At 39.3% G+C, this 14,059-nt stretch overlaps 2 protein-coding genes across 2 annotated transcripts; both read right to left on the bottom strand.

Moving 5' to 3' along the window:
* Positions 1 to 6,944: 6,944 nt before the first annotated feature.
* Positions 6,945 to 7,646, bottom strand: LOC110875307 (serine/arginine repetitive matrix protein 1-like). Its single transcript, XM_022123503.1, has one exon. The coding sequence runs from the start codon at positions 7,644 to 7,646 to the stop codon at positions 6,945 to 6,947; it is 702 nt and encodes a 233-aa protein (XP_021979195.1).
* A 5,342-nt stretch (positions 7,647 to 12,988) lies between these two features.
* Positions 12,989 to 13,807, bottom strand: LOC110875308 (zinc finger CCCH domain-containing protein 15 homolog). The gene has a single exon (XM_022123504.1). It carries the CDS (start codon positions 13,805 to 13,807, stop codon positions 12,989 to 12,991), a length of 819 nt encoding a protein of 272 aa, XP_021979196.1.
* Between the last annotated feature and the right edge of the window lie 252 nt (positions 13,808 to 14,059).

Below are 14,059 nucleotides of genomic sequence, written 5' to 3' on the forward strand. Positions count from 1 at the left end.
TCAGTAAAGTTTATATGTAATAATGATGTGACAATGTGCAATATGTGATGCACATGTAAGTATGATGCAGTAATCAGAAGGCAATTAATTGTAATTCAGCACAGTCATTAAGCACTAATCAAGATTAATTAATTGTACGGATGCATGCAAATTTGGCAGTTGTCACATTCTCCCCCTTGTTAAGAAAATTTCGTCCTCGAAATTTATACTACCTTAACTCCTTAGGGTTTCATTAGGCGTGTATGTATATGAATAATACTGGGGTAGACAACTACAAAACCGAATATAATCTTATTCACATCAGGTGAATTCCAGGGATATATTTCAACAACAAGAACCCAATGGTTACAAGGCATGTGTTCTATCATTTGATGTCAAAGGACATGAGACGTATAGATGTATAGTCTAGGGTAACTTAGTTAACAGGGGTTCCACAAAAGAGGAGTTTTGACCAACGGATTCCTCAAACAATCGGTCACAATATGCAAATGAGTTTTCACAAACCATATCATCCGCTATATGAACTCAAAATCAAAAACTTGAATATAAGAATGATCTGTCATCTTTCGAATAAATAAATGGTAAGGATTTGTGTGTTGACATTCTTGAATTGCGAAAGTACACCGAATGAAATACAAGCGAATCTGGTGTATCATTGTCTTAATTCGTAGTTGCATTAGGAATGTTTAAATGACAAGTCAATCAAAAGTATATGTAGTTTTGTGTGAAATGATTGTCCATGATTAACACAAGCTACAAATTTGTAATGACACCACTAGGTGGTGTAATTGGCATATTTCAATAATAGCGGTGACCAAACAAGTTCACCGTGTCTGTAAACAAATGAAAATGTACTAAAACAACCTGAAGATTTGATTTACACAATGTCATGGAGTTTTCAATCGATTATGGAATGTCAAAGAACTATTGTTTCTGATTAAAGATGGGAAGCAATAAACACTGCAAGGTATCGAAACCAACAAGCGATTTGGTGGAGTCGTAGACCAATCAAGTCTACTACGACTCGAAAAGAACTTTTGCAAAAAAATGTTTGAATATGATGCTCTCAATACATCATATGGCGTCTTAAATTGGATATGCGAAATGGATAAGTTCAAGCAATTGAACTTGGTTTTAGCGTAACCCGACAATAAACGTATGTATCAACAAGGGAATCTCAGCATGGTTACGAAGATAAACCATGAATGTAACTTGAAAGAAAAGAAGTTTCAAGAAAGTGTGTTGACTTGATAACAAAGGAGCCAACAGTCACAAGAATGTAGGTTATTTGAATCATTAACCAATAGTTAGCTTTAGCAAAATAACATTTGAACTTTAATGAAGCGTTTATTCGAAGCGAAATCACATGCGTAGCATATGGTGCATGTGTGACATATAAGTTTCCGAGTACTGAAATAATGAGTATGAAGAAATGACCAAGTATTGAAGCAATGTGTGTTCGCTCTCAGCGAAGAAAATTAACGCGATGCAACTACCATTAAGGGGAGTAAAGATGCAAACATCCATTTGCTAGAAGCAAAAGTGGAGATTTTAACAAAAGAAATTTGAGTACTTTCTGTTTGGTTAACTGAAATAGCATATATGAATAGCATATATGATAGGATAATGGGGTTTGCTTGAATTAACAGGTGTGGTTCCCAAGTGACAACCTTTACGAGTTTTGACCTGGTTTCTCAAAGGATTAAGCACATGTTTTCTAGGTTCTCAAAGTCTTGTATTCTGTGTAAAACTGTTTTGCGCATTGCGCAGGAAACACAATTTTTGTGTAGGTTTAAAACAAGTTATTGTCCCACAATTCCCCGGTATACTTTCTTCCTGAATTCACATATAATGAGGCTCAATCATCGGTCAGTCTTAAAATAGTAGTTGGGTCCTCATAGTTAGTTAAATAAATAATTCGTTAATCCTCATCAAGAGTTACCGACTCTTGTTGGTTAGCCCGTTAGGCTCCTGGTAGTTGGTGTTCATTAGAAATTCATTGTCCTTTTTCTTGATGAGCAGAACTGGGGTTACTCAAAATGGGAAGCTTGGTCTGTTAACTTCCTTCTTTATCAACTACTAAAGCTATACTGGCAATCCTTGCATCTCCGAAGGTGTAAGTCGCTAAAGTGCATTGACTGTAGGCGCAGCGTCTGGAATCAAATCGATGCGAAGTTCGACTTGTCGTTGAGGACATAATTCAGGAAAGTCTTCGGGGGAAGACTTCAGGCTATTCCCTTATCACAGGGATGCCTTCCAACTTCGGCTTAGCGGCCTCCTTGTCCACAACGTGTGCTAGAAAGGCAACGCATCCTTTGCGTGACAACTCCCGTGCCCTCAAGCACTAGTAATTTGTAGAGGCGTGTCCTGCTTCATGAGTCGCGATTGCTTCGTTTTTCGTCATTGGGATGCGGATAAAAACCTCCGCTCGATTGCTCGACAAGTGGTCCATCCCAATTACCACGTCGAGGCTTCCTATTAGCTAGTTCTATCGAGTGCGGGTTATCTAACTTACCCCTTTACTAAACCAAGTATATTCTGACATTCATGAGATACTAAGCTATGGTCGTTACTGGTATCGAACAACATAGATACAAAATTTTTGGTTGGTGGAGAACGTACCAGTAACCCCATCTGGATCCTGGCATGCTTCACGAGCTTCGACGTTGGATGCCCCTTCATGGTCTTGGTCAATCCTCCTTGGGCAATCTTTCCTAAAGTGCCCCACGTTCCCACATCTATAGCAGCCCGGATTTTTATCATTATTATGTCCGCCTTGGTTGTTGTCATCATTTCCTCCTCGTCTAGGACTCTTTGCCCAACAGGCACCCTTGTTGTGTCCCTTCTTTCCGCACCTACCGCACTTAGGTTTCAGACATCGACATCCCTGGTGATACTTGCACTCATCACTTCTCGGCTTAGCTCCCAAGTAGATCTTAACATCAGCTTGATTGTTGATAGGGTAATCTTTCTTGAAATGTCTTCTGTCCCCATAGTCAAAACAACCTCGAGCAAGTTTTTGTTCATCATTGGTCCTGTTGTTGTCGTTGCTTCCTCCGTGATTTCTGCTACCATCTTGACCTTTGTTTCCATGTCCCGTTCCGATCCGGCACGTTTCCACGACATGCCCCACCTTGTCGCAGACATCACTTCTTCCATACCTACATGGCCCAGCATGATGAAGTAGGCAGTCTTCACACTTAGGTAGGGTGCCCATGTATTCCTTTCTCTCTTTGGCTTTGTTCTCGTTATTCGTTCGGGTATCCTCCTGGAAGTCAGTGAGCTTCCATTTGTTCTTTCCGGATGACTCTACCTGAGTTTCCTTCTTCTCGTCAGGGTTTGAAAGCTTTTCTAGTCTAATCGCTTCTTTAATGAGTGCCATACTTAAATCGGCCGCATCGATGGCTGTTGGCGGAGCTGATACCATTATTAAGCACATGATCTGAGGCGCCAGTCCCCAGATGAGTGGCTCCATCCTTTTCAACTCTGGTTCCACCAGGTATGGAACAACTTGCGACAAATCATGAAGTCTCTGCACGTACGCCGCCACTTTTGCTTCCAGAATTCGAATTCTAACTTCTGGATCGCCATCTGAGAACAATACTCCTTATGCATCATTTCCTTCAGCTCACCCCATGTTAAAGCATTCGTAGCAGCTCTGCCCATCATTCGAACCAGAGAGTTCCACCATGACAGGGCCCCATCTTGAAACGATCCTGACGCATATGGGACTTGTTGCTCTGGCGTACATCTGCTCATACGAAGAAACAGAATCCATATTTTCGGCCCATTTCACAAAGGCTATGGCACCTCCAGTTCCGTCGAAATTTAGAGGCTTGCAGTCAAGGAACTGCTAGTAGGTACAGCCATGAGGTGGGTTGTTTCCTGAGGTGCCCCCGCTATATTCAGAGCGCAGGGCCTCATGATGTGCTATCGCTTGTGAAATCCGTTCTTGTAACTCAGCCTCTATCGTGGGCAATTGAGTTTCTCTCCGTGGGGCATATTCTATAGAAGATTGCACCGGTCAGGTCATAATAAGTATAGTAAGTGCATGACATGTATACGTAATAGCATTTATCAATGTAAGTAAGCACATAACATCCCAATCGTAACACAACCAAGTAATTCAACAATGTATATAATGAGAATGTTGTGATTGAGCTTTCATATATCGATGACCACAATTACAGTTTTACATGTTCTACAATGTACCATACATCAATGTAGGATCGTTATTGACGATCGAATGAGTCAATCAGAGCATGAACACCACTGTTTATGCAGCGGAAATACACAAACAGCTTGAATCAAAGAGAATGGAGTAGAAATAGAATGCAGATCACTTTAAACATGTTTTCTCATTAATTCTTCTCAGAAAATTCCGGCAGCGGTTCGGCTACACTTTCGACATTCAGTACAAAATGAGAAAACAACTTGACTATATATAGGGCTGCTGATTTCGCTCCTAATGACATCTTGTCATTTCGGGCGGAATCACCATGTTGTGATTTCGCTCCAAATGACAAAATGTCATTTCGAGCGGAATCAACCCTTTAACACATAAACTTTACAAAACAGCCCCTACACTATACATAATTCACATATTTGACCCCTATACCCTATACAAGCTTGACTAAGACTAAGACGTAGGCTTTAGACATTCGTGCATCAACAAACTCCCCCTTGGATACAGCCGGAGTCTTCAGTCTTGTCTTCGGTCTTCAGAGTGACTTGAAAGTTTCATCTCGCTGCTTAGGCTTTTTCCTCAGTAAGTTCCTAAGCCTGTCTTTCTCTTTCTTCTTTCTCTTATCCTCTTCGGCCTGTTGCTTCATCCATTTTCCTCTGTTTGCTTCCAGTTTCTTGCATTCACGTTCAGCTTTCTTTCTTTCCTTCTCTTCAAGCGACCACCATTTAGAATTCCATTTATTTTCAGAATTAATGCCTTTCTGAATACAAATAGATACAACCTGTTGAAACTACATCGCTTGTTCACGATCTTCAGACTGAAAATGGATCTTGTTTATGAATAGACATTCAATATCCTTGGCCGAGCAATTAACTAACCACATCGGGTCATAAACATGTATTTCAATTATCTCCCTTCCAGCTCGATAAGTAATGATAGCCTTAGTCGTAATGCAACTGTATACCCAGCCCAAGAAGCCTTTGTAGAAATCCTGCTCCATCTTCGGCACTGGTATATTCTTCATCGTCTTCGGCTTATTCACGTTAAGAATAGTTTCTTCAACCCCTGTCACTGGATCTACCCTTTGCACTCTCTTTGGGTAATGCGGCTTCCAGTGTCGGAAAATTTTCAACGATTCAAACTTTATGTATCCCCACATTGCGACATCATTCTTTCGAACATGATACCCTAAATTTCTTACTTTCGATAGCTCCTCAACATCCCACCATGGTAATGACATCACATCATATAGACGTTCAAAGTACTGTACTCCAAACTCCTTTTTGATCGCATAAGCGTTAACATGAGGCAGGAAACCCCAGCTAATGATATCACCAAGTGAAATATTTCGATCTCTTTGATAATACTTCAACGGCCTTTTGAATTTTCTTTCATTACTATCTTTAAACCATTTCTGCCGTTCTTCCTTCTGCATATCCTTAGGAGTACCATCGAAATTTTTGTCTTTTAAGATCTCAGCCACTTTTCTTCTCAACTCATCTCGATTCTCTTCAGTAAAGGACTCCATCAGTGTAGGAAACTGAGAAGTATCTTCAGTTACACTCTCGTCATCAGTGTAATCTTCAACCTCAACCCTGTCATATATATCAGCATCCTCTACATACTTGTACTCGTACTCGGGCTGATGGTTGATATCGAACGCATTCAATTCATCTTCGAAATCAAACTTGAAGTCTGGATCCACCATACATGTCATTTCTTTAATCTCATCCAATGTATACGTATGTATGTTTTCACCTTCCTCCATATCAGTGTCTAATCTCAAAATTAACTTTTCAACATGTTCTACATTTTGATCATCACCATGCTCCCCCTTTCCTTCAGCTCCCCCTGTCTCTTCATTCACAGTATCATTCAAGTAATCATCAACAGTCCTTTCACTTGACTGTTCAGTCACTTTGATTCCCATGCCACCCTGATTATCATCATCGCCATTGTCATCATCGGAACCATGACTGCTAGTAGAGAAAACTTTTTCATCATCGTCATCTTCCTCATCTTCATCACCCTCTTCATCGTCATCCTCCTCATCATCTTCTTCATCGTCATCACCAGCAAGATCTTCCAGTGATGCATGTTCTTCAAAGATTGCTGATACGGAGGATATAGGAACTGGATTCTCAATAACTAGAGATGGAACAATTGAACTTTCAGCTACTGCCACACTGCTTTCAACACCTTTTCCCTTATCTTTCATTTGTGCGTCAATCTCAGCTTGGTGTTTAGCTCTAAGTTCTTCAACTGCAATCTCCTCGAATCTTTGTTCTATTGACTTTCCAAGCATATTCTCAACAACTTTGTTTAACATGTAAAACTCATGTTCTTTCATTGCTTTTGCAGCTTCAAGCTCTTTGTTTTTCATCTCGAAATATTTGTTCTGCTCATCTCTGCGAGCCTTTTCTTCTTCTAGTTCAGCCACTCGCACTTTAAGGAAATCAATCTCAGTCTGATCTGTATCAATCTTCTTTAACAATGCCTTGTTGTCAGACTCTAATCTCTTCACACGCATTTCGAGAATCTTTTCACGATCAGATACCTTCTTGCTTTCAGCTGCAACTATTTTGTTTTCATTCAACACATCATCCATCTTCTTTTCTAACTTCTTCACCTGTTCATCATTTGCAAAACCAAAATCTCCAATATCTTCAAGATTATCCGGAGGAATATGAAGACCCTTGTGCCCAGAAGAACCAGGAGTTAGTTGAATTTGAGTGAGTGGTGGTGTTACGAAGATTTCTTAAGATGTGAATAAGGTTTGTTGTTGTGGTGGTGAGAGATGTAGCGGTGAAAGATGTAATGGTGAAGGTTGTCTCGGTGGTGTAGGTTGTTTTGGTGGAGAAGGTTGTCGTCGAGGTGATTGATGTGGTGGTGATTGTATTGGCGATTGATGTGGTGTAGGCTCATGTGGTGGTTTCCTTGATTCTTTGGAAAGTTTCTTCTTTAAAACAATCTTCGACTTTGTAATCTTCGGAGTAACTTTCTTAATCTTCGGAGATACAATCCTTTTTCTTGCTCCTTCTTTCTTTTTAACACTCGAAGGTGATTGAGATTCAGAAATGTGCTCAGGAGATGGTACGTATGCAGCATCATCTTTCTCCTGTCTCTTCCTCTTCCTTAATTGTTTCTCTTTCTCTGTAGCTTCTTGAATTCTTCTTTGATGTTCAGTCTCATCTATTCCTTCATCAGAAGAACTCGAAGAGCTTGTAGTACTTTTATTAACATCATCACCTTCGACATCATCAAGAACTTTCTCTTTCTCAGCTTCTACATTAGCTACTTGCTCAGTCACTAAATCATCAACATTAAACATCACTTGATCAATATCAGCATATGGATCTTCTTCCACATTTACCACCAGCTCTTCATCCTCAGGCTCATCAATCAACAACGTCTTTACCACTTTCTTCTGTTTCTTCTTTGGCTGCGATGATGACCCCATACCCTCCTGTACTTTAGGGGTGGCCTTTTTGCCTCTCTTCCTTGTTTCTTTGACAAACTAGTCATTTCGTGTGGTTTTGAACTCTTCAAGAGTCTTTAGCTCATCGGCATAAGCTGCTTCATTCATCTCTTCTTCATTTCTCCAGTTTTGGTGATTAACTAGATCAGGATCAACGTAGTTCACATCTTTGATATATCCGAAGAATTCAGCAACTATCTTTGGTTCAGGATGGTTTGGGTGATATCTCGCAAGCTGCTTTAGTGAATCATTGCTCATATGTGAAAGTACCAACATATCATTTTTCAAATCACGTTCAATCTCTGGATAAGCATGATCGATCAGCATCTGCACAAATCTTGGATACATCCAAGTTTTACTCTTTGTTGTGACATTCTCGGCCATGTAGTGAAAAACAATATGCGAGAAGTTGTATTTCTTGTTCAGAACCAATGCAGTGACCATGTTCATCCGGTAATCGCGCATGGTATCATACCCTCCTTTCCAATGGCTAAGTGACATTAGTACACAATGAACAATAAACTTGTAAGGTTTCTGAAACTTTGACTTCAAGTAATTTCCAACGTTTAATGCACCAACATATCCCATCCTCAACATGCATCCTTTGACCATTCGTTCAGGAAACTTTGTTGGCGAGTCTTCATCGTCTGGAAAATTCACAACCTCACGAATGAGAGCCTCTGTAGCAGCAATTGTTTTCTATTCATTGTGATGCTTCACAACCGAATTTATCACTTTATTTGTTTCATCGTATGTTGCATGCTTCCAGAATCGTTTAATGTGTGACTTGTATACAGGACGTTGATCCGTAAGAGCTTTCTGAATAGGTACTCGACTCATGAACTCCAGAATGCTACTAAATTTTGCCAACTATGAATTCTTTTGCATGTCAAAATCACAACAATTGTTGTGAAGTGGATCAAATATAACGTTCGAATCCTGCAAAACAAAATACACAATGAATCAATACTTAGAAAAATTTCAACACTAAGCACCTTCAAGCGAAATCACAAGTAATGACAAAGCGTTACAAGAGAAATCACCTAATGATGTTTAGAGCGAAATTAACATGACAACAGAAGCGAAATCACAAAGAGTCATTTGGGGCGGAATCACTGAGTTGAGTTAGGCGCGGAAATAGATTGAATACATTGAAGCGAAATCACCTAACACTCAGAAGCGAAATCAGATTATACCCTAAGTTTCAAGCGGAATCATAATTATACTCTCAAAACTGATCAGATTATGAAATTGAACATGTTAAACTTTTAATCTGTTAATTCCGACCAAAAGGGTATGTTTTAATTTCATTATAGCCCTCTGAAACTGTCTAGATCTATGATTTTACCATCTGTTCATCGACAATCATACACTAACACTAACCCTAAATCTGTAACAATCAACAATCAATATATGTAATACAACTCAATCCGACAACATATGTTTGAACTCTTGTACAGATTTAACAGTTAAAGCCCTAAAACTAAGCATTCAGTTCAGTTCATGGCCGACAGTTCAAATAAAACCTGATATCGGTCTAATTAGGCTTTAATCCTACCTTGCCCATGCTACTAGTTGAGCAGACCAACTAATAATAACAAAACTAAAGAAAATCGGGCAACAATTCATCTAGAAAACGAAGGTAATGGAGTTTCGCTTGTAATCACCGGAGAGAGAAACACTTTGGGGCGGAAACAGAAAAGTGAGGTTGGAGCGGAATCAGGTGGCCTTTTATAGGTTGTCTGATTCCACTCGAAATGGTCAATGAGTCTCTCAAGCGGAATCAGCTTTGAAGCTACAAGCGGAATCAGCTACAAAGCATCTACGAGCGGAATCAACTAATTGATGTGAAACTTGTATTTTCGAGCGAAATCAGTTTTGACCTTTTAAAATTTTTAACTTTTTAACATTTTCAGATTATTTACCGACACACCCAGTTAACCAAGTCCAAGTTAATGACCTTTGTCAACTATTCAGCCCACCAAGTCCAAGTTAATGACCTTGGTTGACCAGATTATGAAGTATGCTGACTTTTCGATTCTGAAAACAGTTCAAATTAATGAACTTTTGAACTTTTCGAACATTCAAACACTTTTTCAATCTATCAAACATGTACCAATCACAGTTTAGCATCTCCTGCTTACCCAACCCTCATCAAACAGACACGAACTGCACAAGACTTTGATCATTTAATTCCCAATGACGGTTGTCGAAAATAAGATGAAAAACAAAATCTTTTTGGATTTTTTAACTAGATAATATGTACTCACAATCTTTTTGTGAGCGTATTAGGGGATCATATCAGCATTTTGACAAGACCCAAGCACCGTTAAGCTTATTATTTCATACCAAGCCTTAAACAATTCGCGTAGATTGCCAATATACTGATCCACTTAAATTTTCACAGAACATTCAATCTGTCCTGGATATGGAATTAATGTTTTAAGACTTAAGCCTTTACATGTGTCCCACCTCAGTATATACTCCCGTATCCAGATCCCAATATTCAGTCTTATAGGTGAGTATACCTAGATGATATCTGTAATGGGGTGAATGGCGAGGGCCGTGAGAGCTCAGGTCGATACTTCCGTATAGCAGAGAGATGACGGCTTCGACTTTTCGGTGGGTCCCCTTTGGGAATCTTCTTTACAACAGCACATGATTATCATTTTGCAATGTTTAATCATTTTTTATGCTGAGGGGAGGCTTTACAAGTAAAGCATATGCGTAAAGTATTATCCGGGGACTAGGTCAGTATTTCCATACAGTAGAAGTCCCGAGATAATACCCCAGATATCACTAAGCATAAAGACCTAGTATCTCAGAATAAGGGACCTTTCAAACGAGATTTCGGGGGTTACCCATATATCCTGGAGGTTTTCCCCACGTATAAGCAAGTAAAATTTAGGTTTATATCCCAAACAGATCTACTGATTTTGTAAAAACCTATCGGCACATCATCAACGAGACTGCTTAATGCATTCTAAACGTTACATTTCTTTAGTGTAATGTGTCTGTCTAGCTGATGTACTATCATTTCCCCTATTCTACACAAACTCTTTTTCAAGTTTTCTAATGTTTTTGGATTTTTGTATTTTATCATGTTTTTGTATTTTTCTGCGAATTTCTCCCCCTAAAAAGAAAAACATATTTTTGTGTTTTTGTTTTTATTGAAAAGCAAAAAACAAACTATACAGAAAATTGATTTCGAGCGGAATTACCCCTGGAGCGAAATCAGTGATGAAATTCGAGCGGAATCAGAATACTCGAGCGGAATCACTGATTCCGCTTCAACTTCTCGCGCGGAATTAAAACTTTTGGTTACCAAAAACTTGATTTCGAGCGGAATCTCAAAAATCTACGTTCGAGCGGAATCAGGTTCTAAGCCATTTTTAACCAGTTTTAAGCCGTATTTTATGCTGAAACTCTCAAGGGTTTGTTAATTGTCAATTTTACACAATATGTCAAAAGTTCAGTCCATTTTGTCCGTGGCAATGTCCAGAAACTCAAAAAGTGTAGTAAAAAAGCTTTGATTCTGGTATTCTAGCTCATAACTGGCTCTGATACTAATTGTAGGATCGTTATTGACGATCGAATGAGTCAATCAGAGCATGAGCACCACTGTTTATGCAGCGGAAATACACAAACAGCTTGAATCAAAGAGAATGGAGTAGAAATAGAATGCAGATCACTTTAAACACGTTTACTCATTAATTCTTCTCAGAAAATTTCGGCAGCAGTTCGGCTACACTTTCGACATTCAGTACAAAATGAGAAAACAACTTGGCTATATATAGGGCTGCTGATTCCGCTCCTAATGACATCTTATCATTTCGGGCGGAATCACCATGTTATGATTTCGCTCCAAATGACAAAATGTCATTTCGAGCGGAATCAACCCTTTAACACATAAACTTTACAAAACAGCCCCTACACTATACATAATTCACATATTTGACCCCTAGACCCTATACAAGCTTGACAAAGACTAAGACGTAGGCTTTAGACATTCGTGCATCAACAAACTCCCCCTTGGATACAGCCGGAGTCTTCAGTCTTGTCTTCGATCTTCAGAGTGACTTGAAAGTTTCATCACGCTGCTTAGGCTTTTTCCTCAATAAGTTCCTAAGCCTGTCATTCTCTTTCTTCTTTCTCTTATCCTCTTCGGCCTGTTGCTTCATCCATTTTCCTCTGTTTGCTTCCAGTTTCTTGCGTTCACGTTCAGCTTTCTTTCTTTCCTTCTCTTCAAGCGACCACCATTTAGAATTCCATTTATTTTCAGAATTAATGCCTTTATGAAAACAAATAGATATAACCTGTTGAAACTGCATCGCTTGTTCACGATCTTCAGACTGAAAATGGATCTTGTTTATGAATAGACATTCAATATCCTTAGCCGAGCAATTAACTAACCACATCGGGTCATCAACATGTATTTATCTTATCTCCCTTCCAGTTCAATAAGTAATGACAGCCTCAGTCGTAATGCAACTGTATACCCAGCCCAAGAAGCCTTTGTAGAAATCCTGCTCCATCTTCGGCACTGGTATATTCTTCACCGTCTTCGGCTTTTTCACGTTAAGAATAGTTTCTTCAACCCCTGTCACTGGATCTACCCTTTGCACTCTCTATGGGTAATGCGGCTTCCAGTGTCGAAAATTTTTCAGCGATTCAAACTTTATGTATCCCCACATTGCGACATCATTCTTTCGAACAGGATACCCTAAAGTTCTTACTTTCGATAGCTCCTCAACTTCCCACCATGGTAATGACATCACATTATATAGACGTTCAAAGTACTGTACTCCAAACTCCCTTCTAATCGCATAAGCATTAATATGAGGCAGGAAACCCCAGCTAATGATATCACCAAGTGAAATGTTTCGATCTCTCTGATAATACTTCAACGGCCTTTTGAATTTTCTTTCATGACTATCTTTAAACCATTTCTGCCGTTCTTCCTTCTGCATATCCTTAGGAGTACCATCGAAATTTTTGTCTTTTAAGATCTCAGCCACTTTTCTTCTCAACTCATCTCGATTCTCTTTAGTAAAGAACTCCATCAGTGTAGGAAACTGAGAAGTATCTTCAGTTACACTCTCGTCATCAGTGTAATCTTCAACCTCAACCCTGTCATACATATCAGCATCCTCTACATACTTGTACTCGTACTCGGGCTGATGGTTGATATCGAACGCATTCAATTCATCTTCGAAATCAAACTTGAAGCCTGGATCCACCATACGTGTCATTTCTTTAATCTCATCCAATGTATACGTATGTCTGTGTTCACCTTCCTCCATATCAGTGTCTAATCTCAAAATTTACTTTTCAACATGTTCTACATTTTGATCATCACCATGCTCCCCCTTTCCTTCAGCCCCCCCTGTCTCTTCATTCATAGTATCATTCAAGTAATCATCAACACTCCTTTCACTTGACTGTTTAGTCACTTTGATTCCCATACCACCCTGATTATCATCATCGTCATTGTCATCATCGAAACCATGACTGCTAGCAGAGAAAAGTTTTTCATCATCGTCATCTTCCTCATCTTCATCACCCTCTTCATCGTCATCCTCCTCATCATTTTCTTCATCGTCATCACCAGCAAGATCTTCCAGTGATACATGTTCTTCAAAGATTGCTGATACGGAGGATATAGGAACTGGATTCTCAATAACAAGAGATGGAACAATTGAACTTTCAGCTACTGCCACACTGCTTTCAACACCTTTTCCCATATCTTTCATTTGTGCGTCAATCTTAGCTTGGTGTTTAGCTCTATGTTCTTCAACTGCAATCTCCTCAAATCTTTGTTCTATTAACTTTCCAAGCATATTCTCAACAACTTTGTTTAACATGTAAAACTCATGTTCTTTCATTGCTTTTGCAGCTTCAAGCTCTTTGTTTTTCATCTCGAAATATTTGTTCTGCTCATCTCTGCGAGCCTTTTCTTCTTCTAGTTCAGCCACTCGCACTTTAAGGAAATCAATCTCAGTCTGATCTGTATCAATCTTCTTTAACAATGCCTTGTTGTCAGACTCTAATCTCTTCACATGCATTTCGAGAATCTTTTCACGATCAGCTACCTTCTTGCTTTCAGCTGCAACTATTTTGTTTTCATTCAACACATCATCCATCTACTTTTCTAACTTCTTCACCTGTTCATCATTTGCAAAACCAAAATCTCCAATATCTTCAAGATTATCAAGAGGAATATGAAGACCCTTGTGCCCAGAAGAACGAGGAGTTAGTTGAATTTGAGTGAGTGGTGGTGTTATGAAGATTTCTTGAGATGTGAATAAGGTTTGTTGTTGTGGTGGTGAGAGATGTAGCGGTGAAAGATGTAATGGTGAAGGTTGTCTCGGTGGTGTAGGTTGTTTTGGTGGAGA

The sequence above is a fragment of the Helianthus annuus genome, chromosome 11 (assembly GCF_002127325.2).
Source record: "Helianthus annuus cultivar XRQ/B chromosome 11, HanXRQr2.0-SUNRISE, whole genome shotgun sequence".
NCBI lineage: Eukaryota > Viridiplantae > Streptophyta > Magnoliopsida > Asterales > Asteraceae > Helianthus > Helianthus annuus.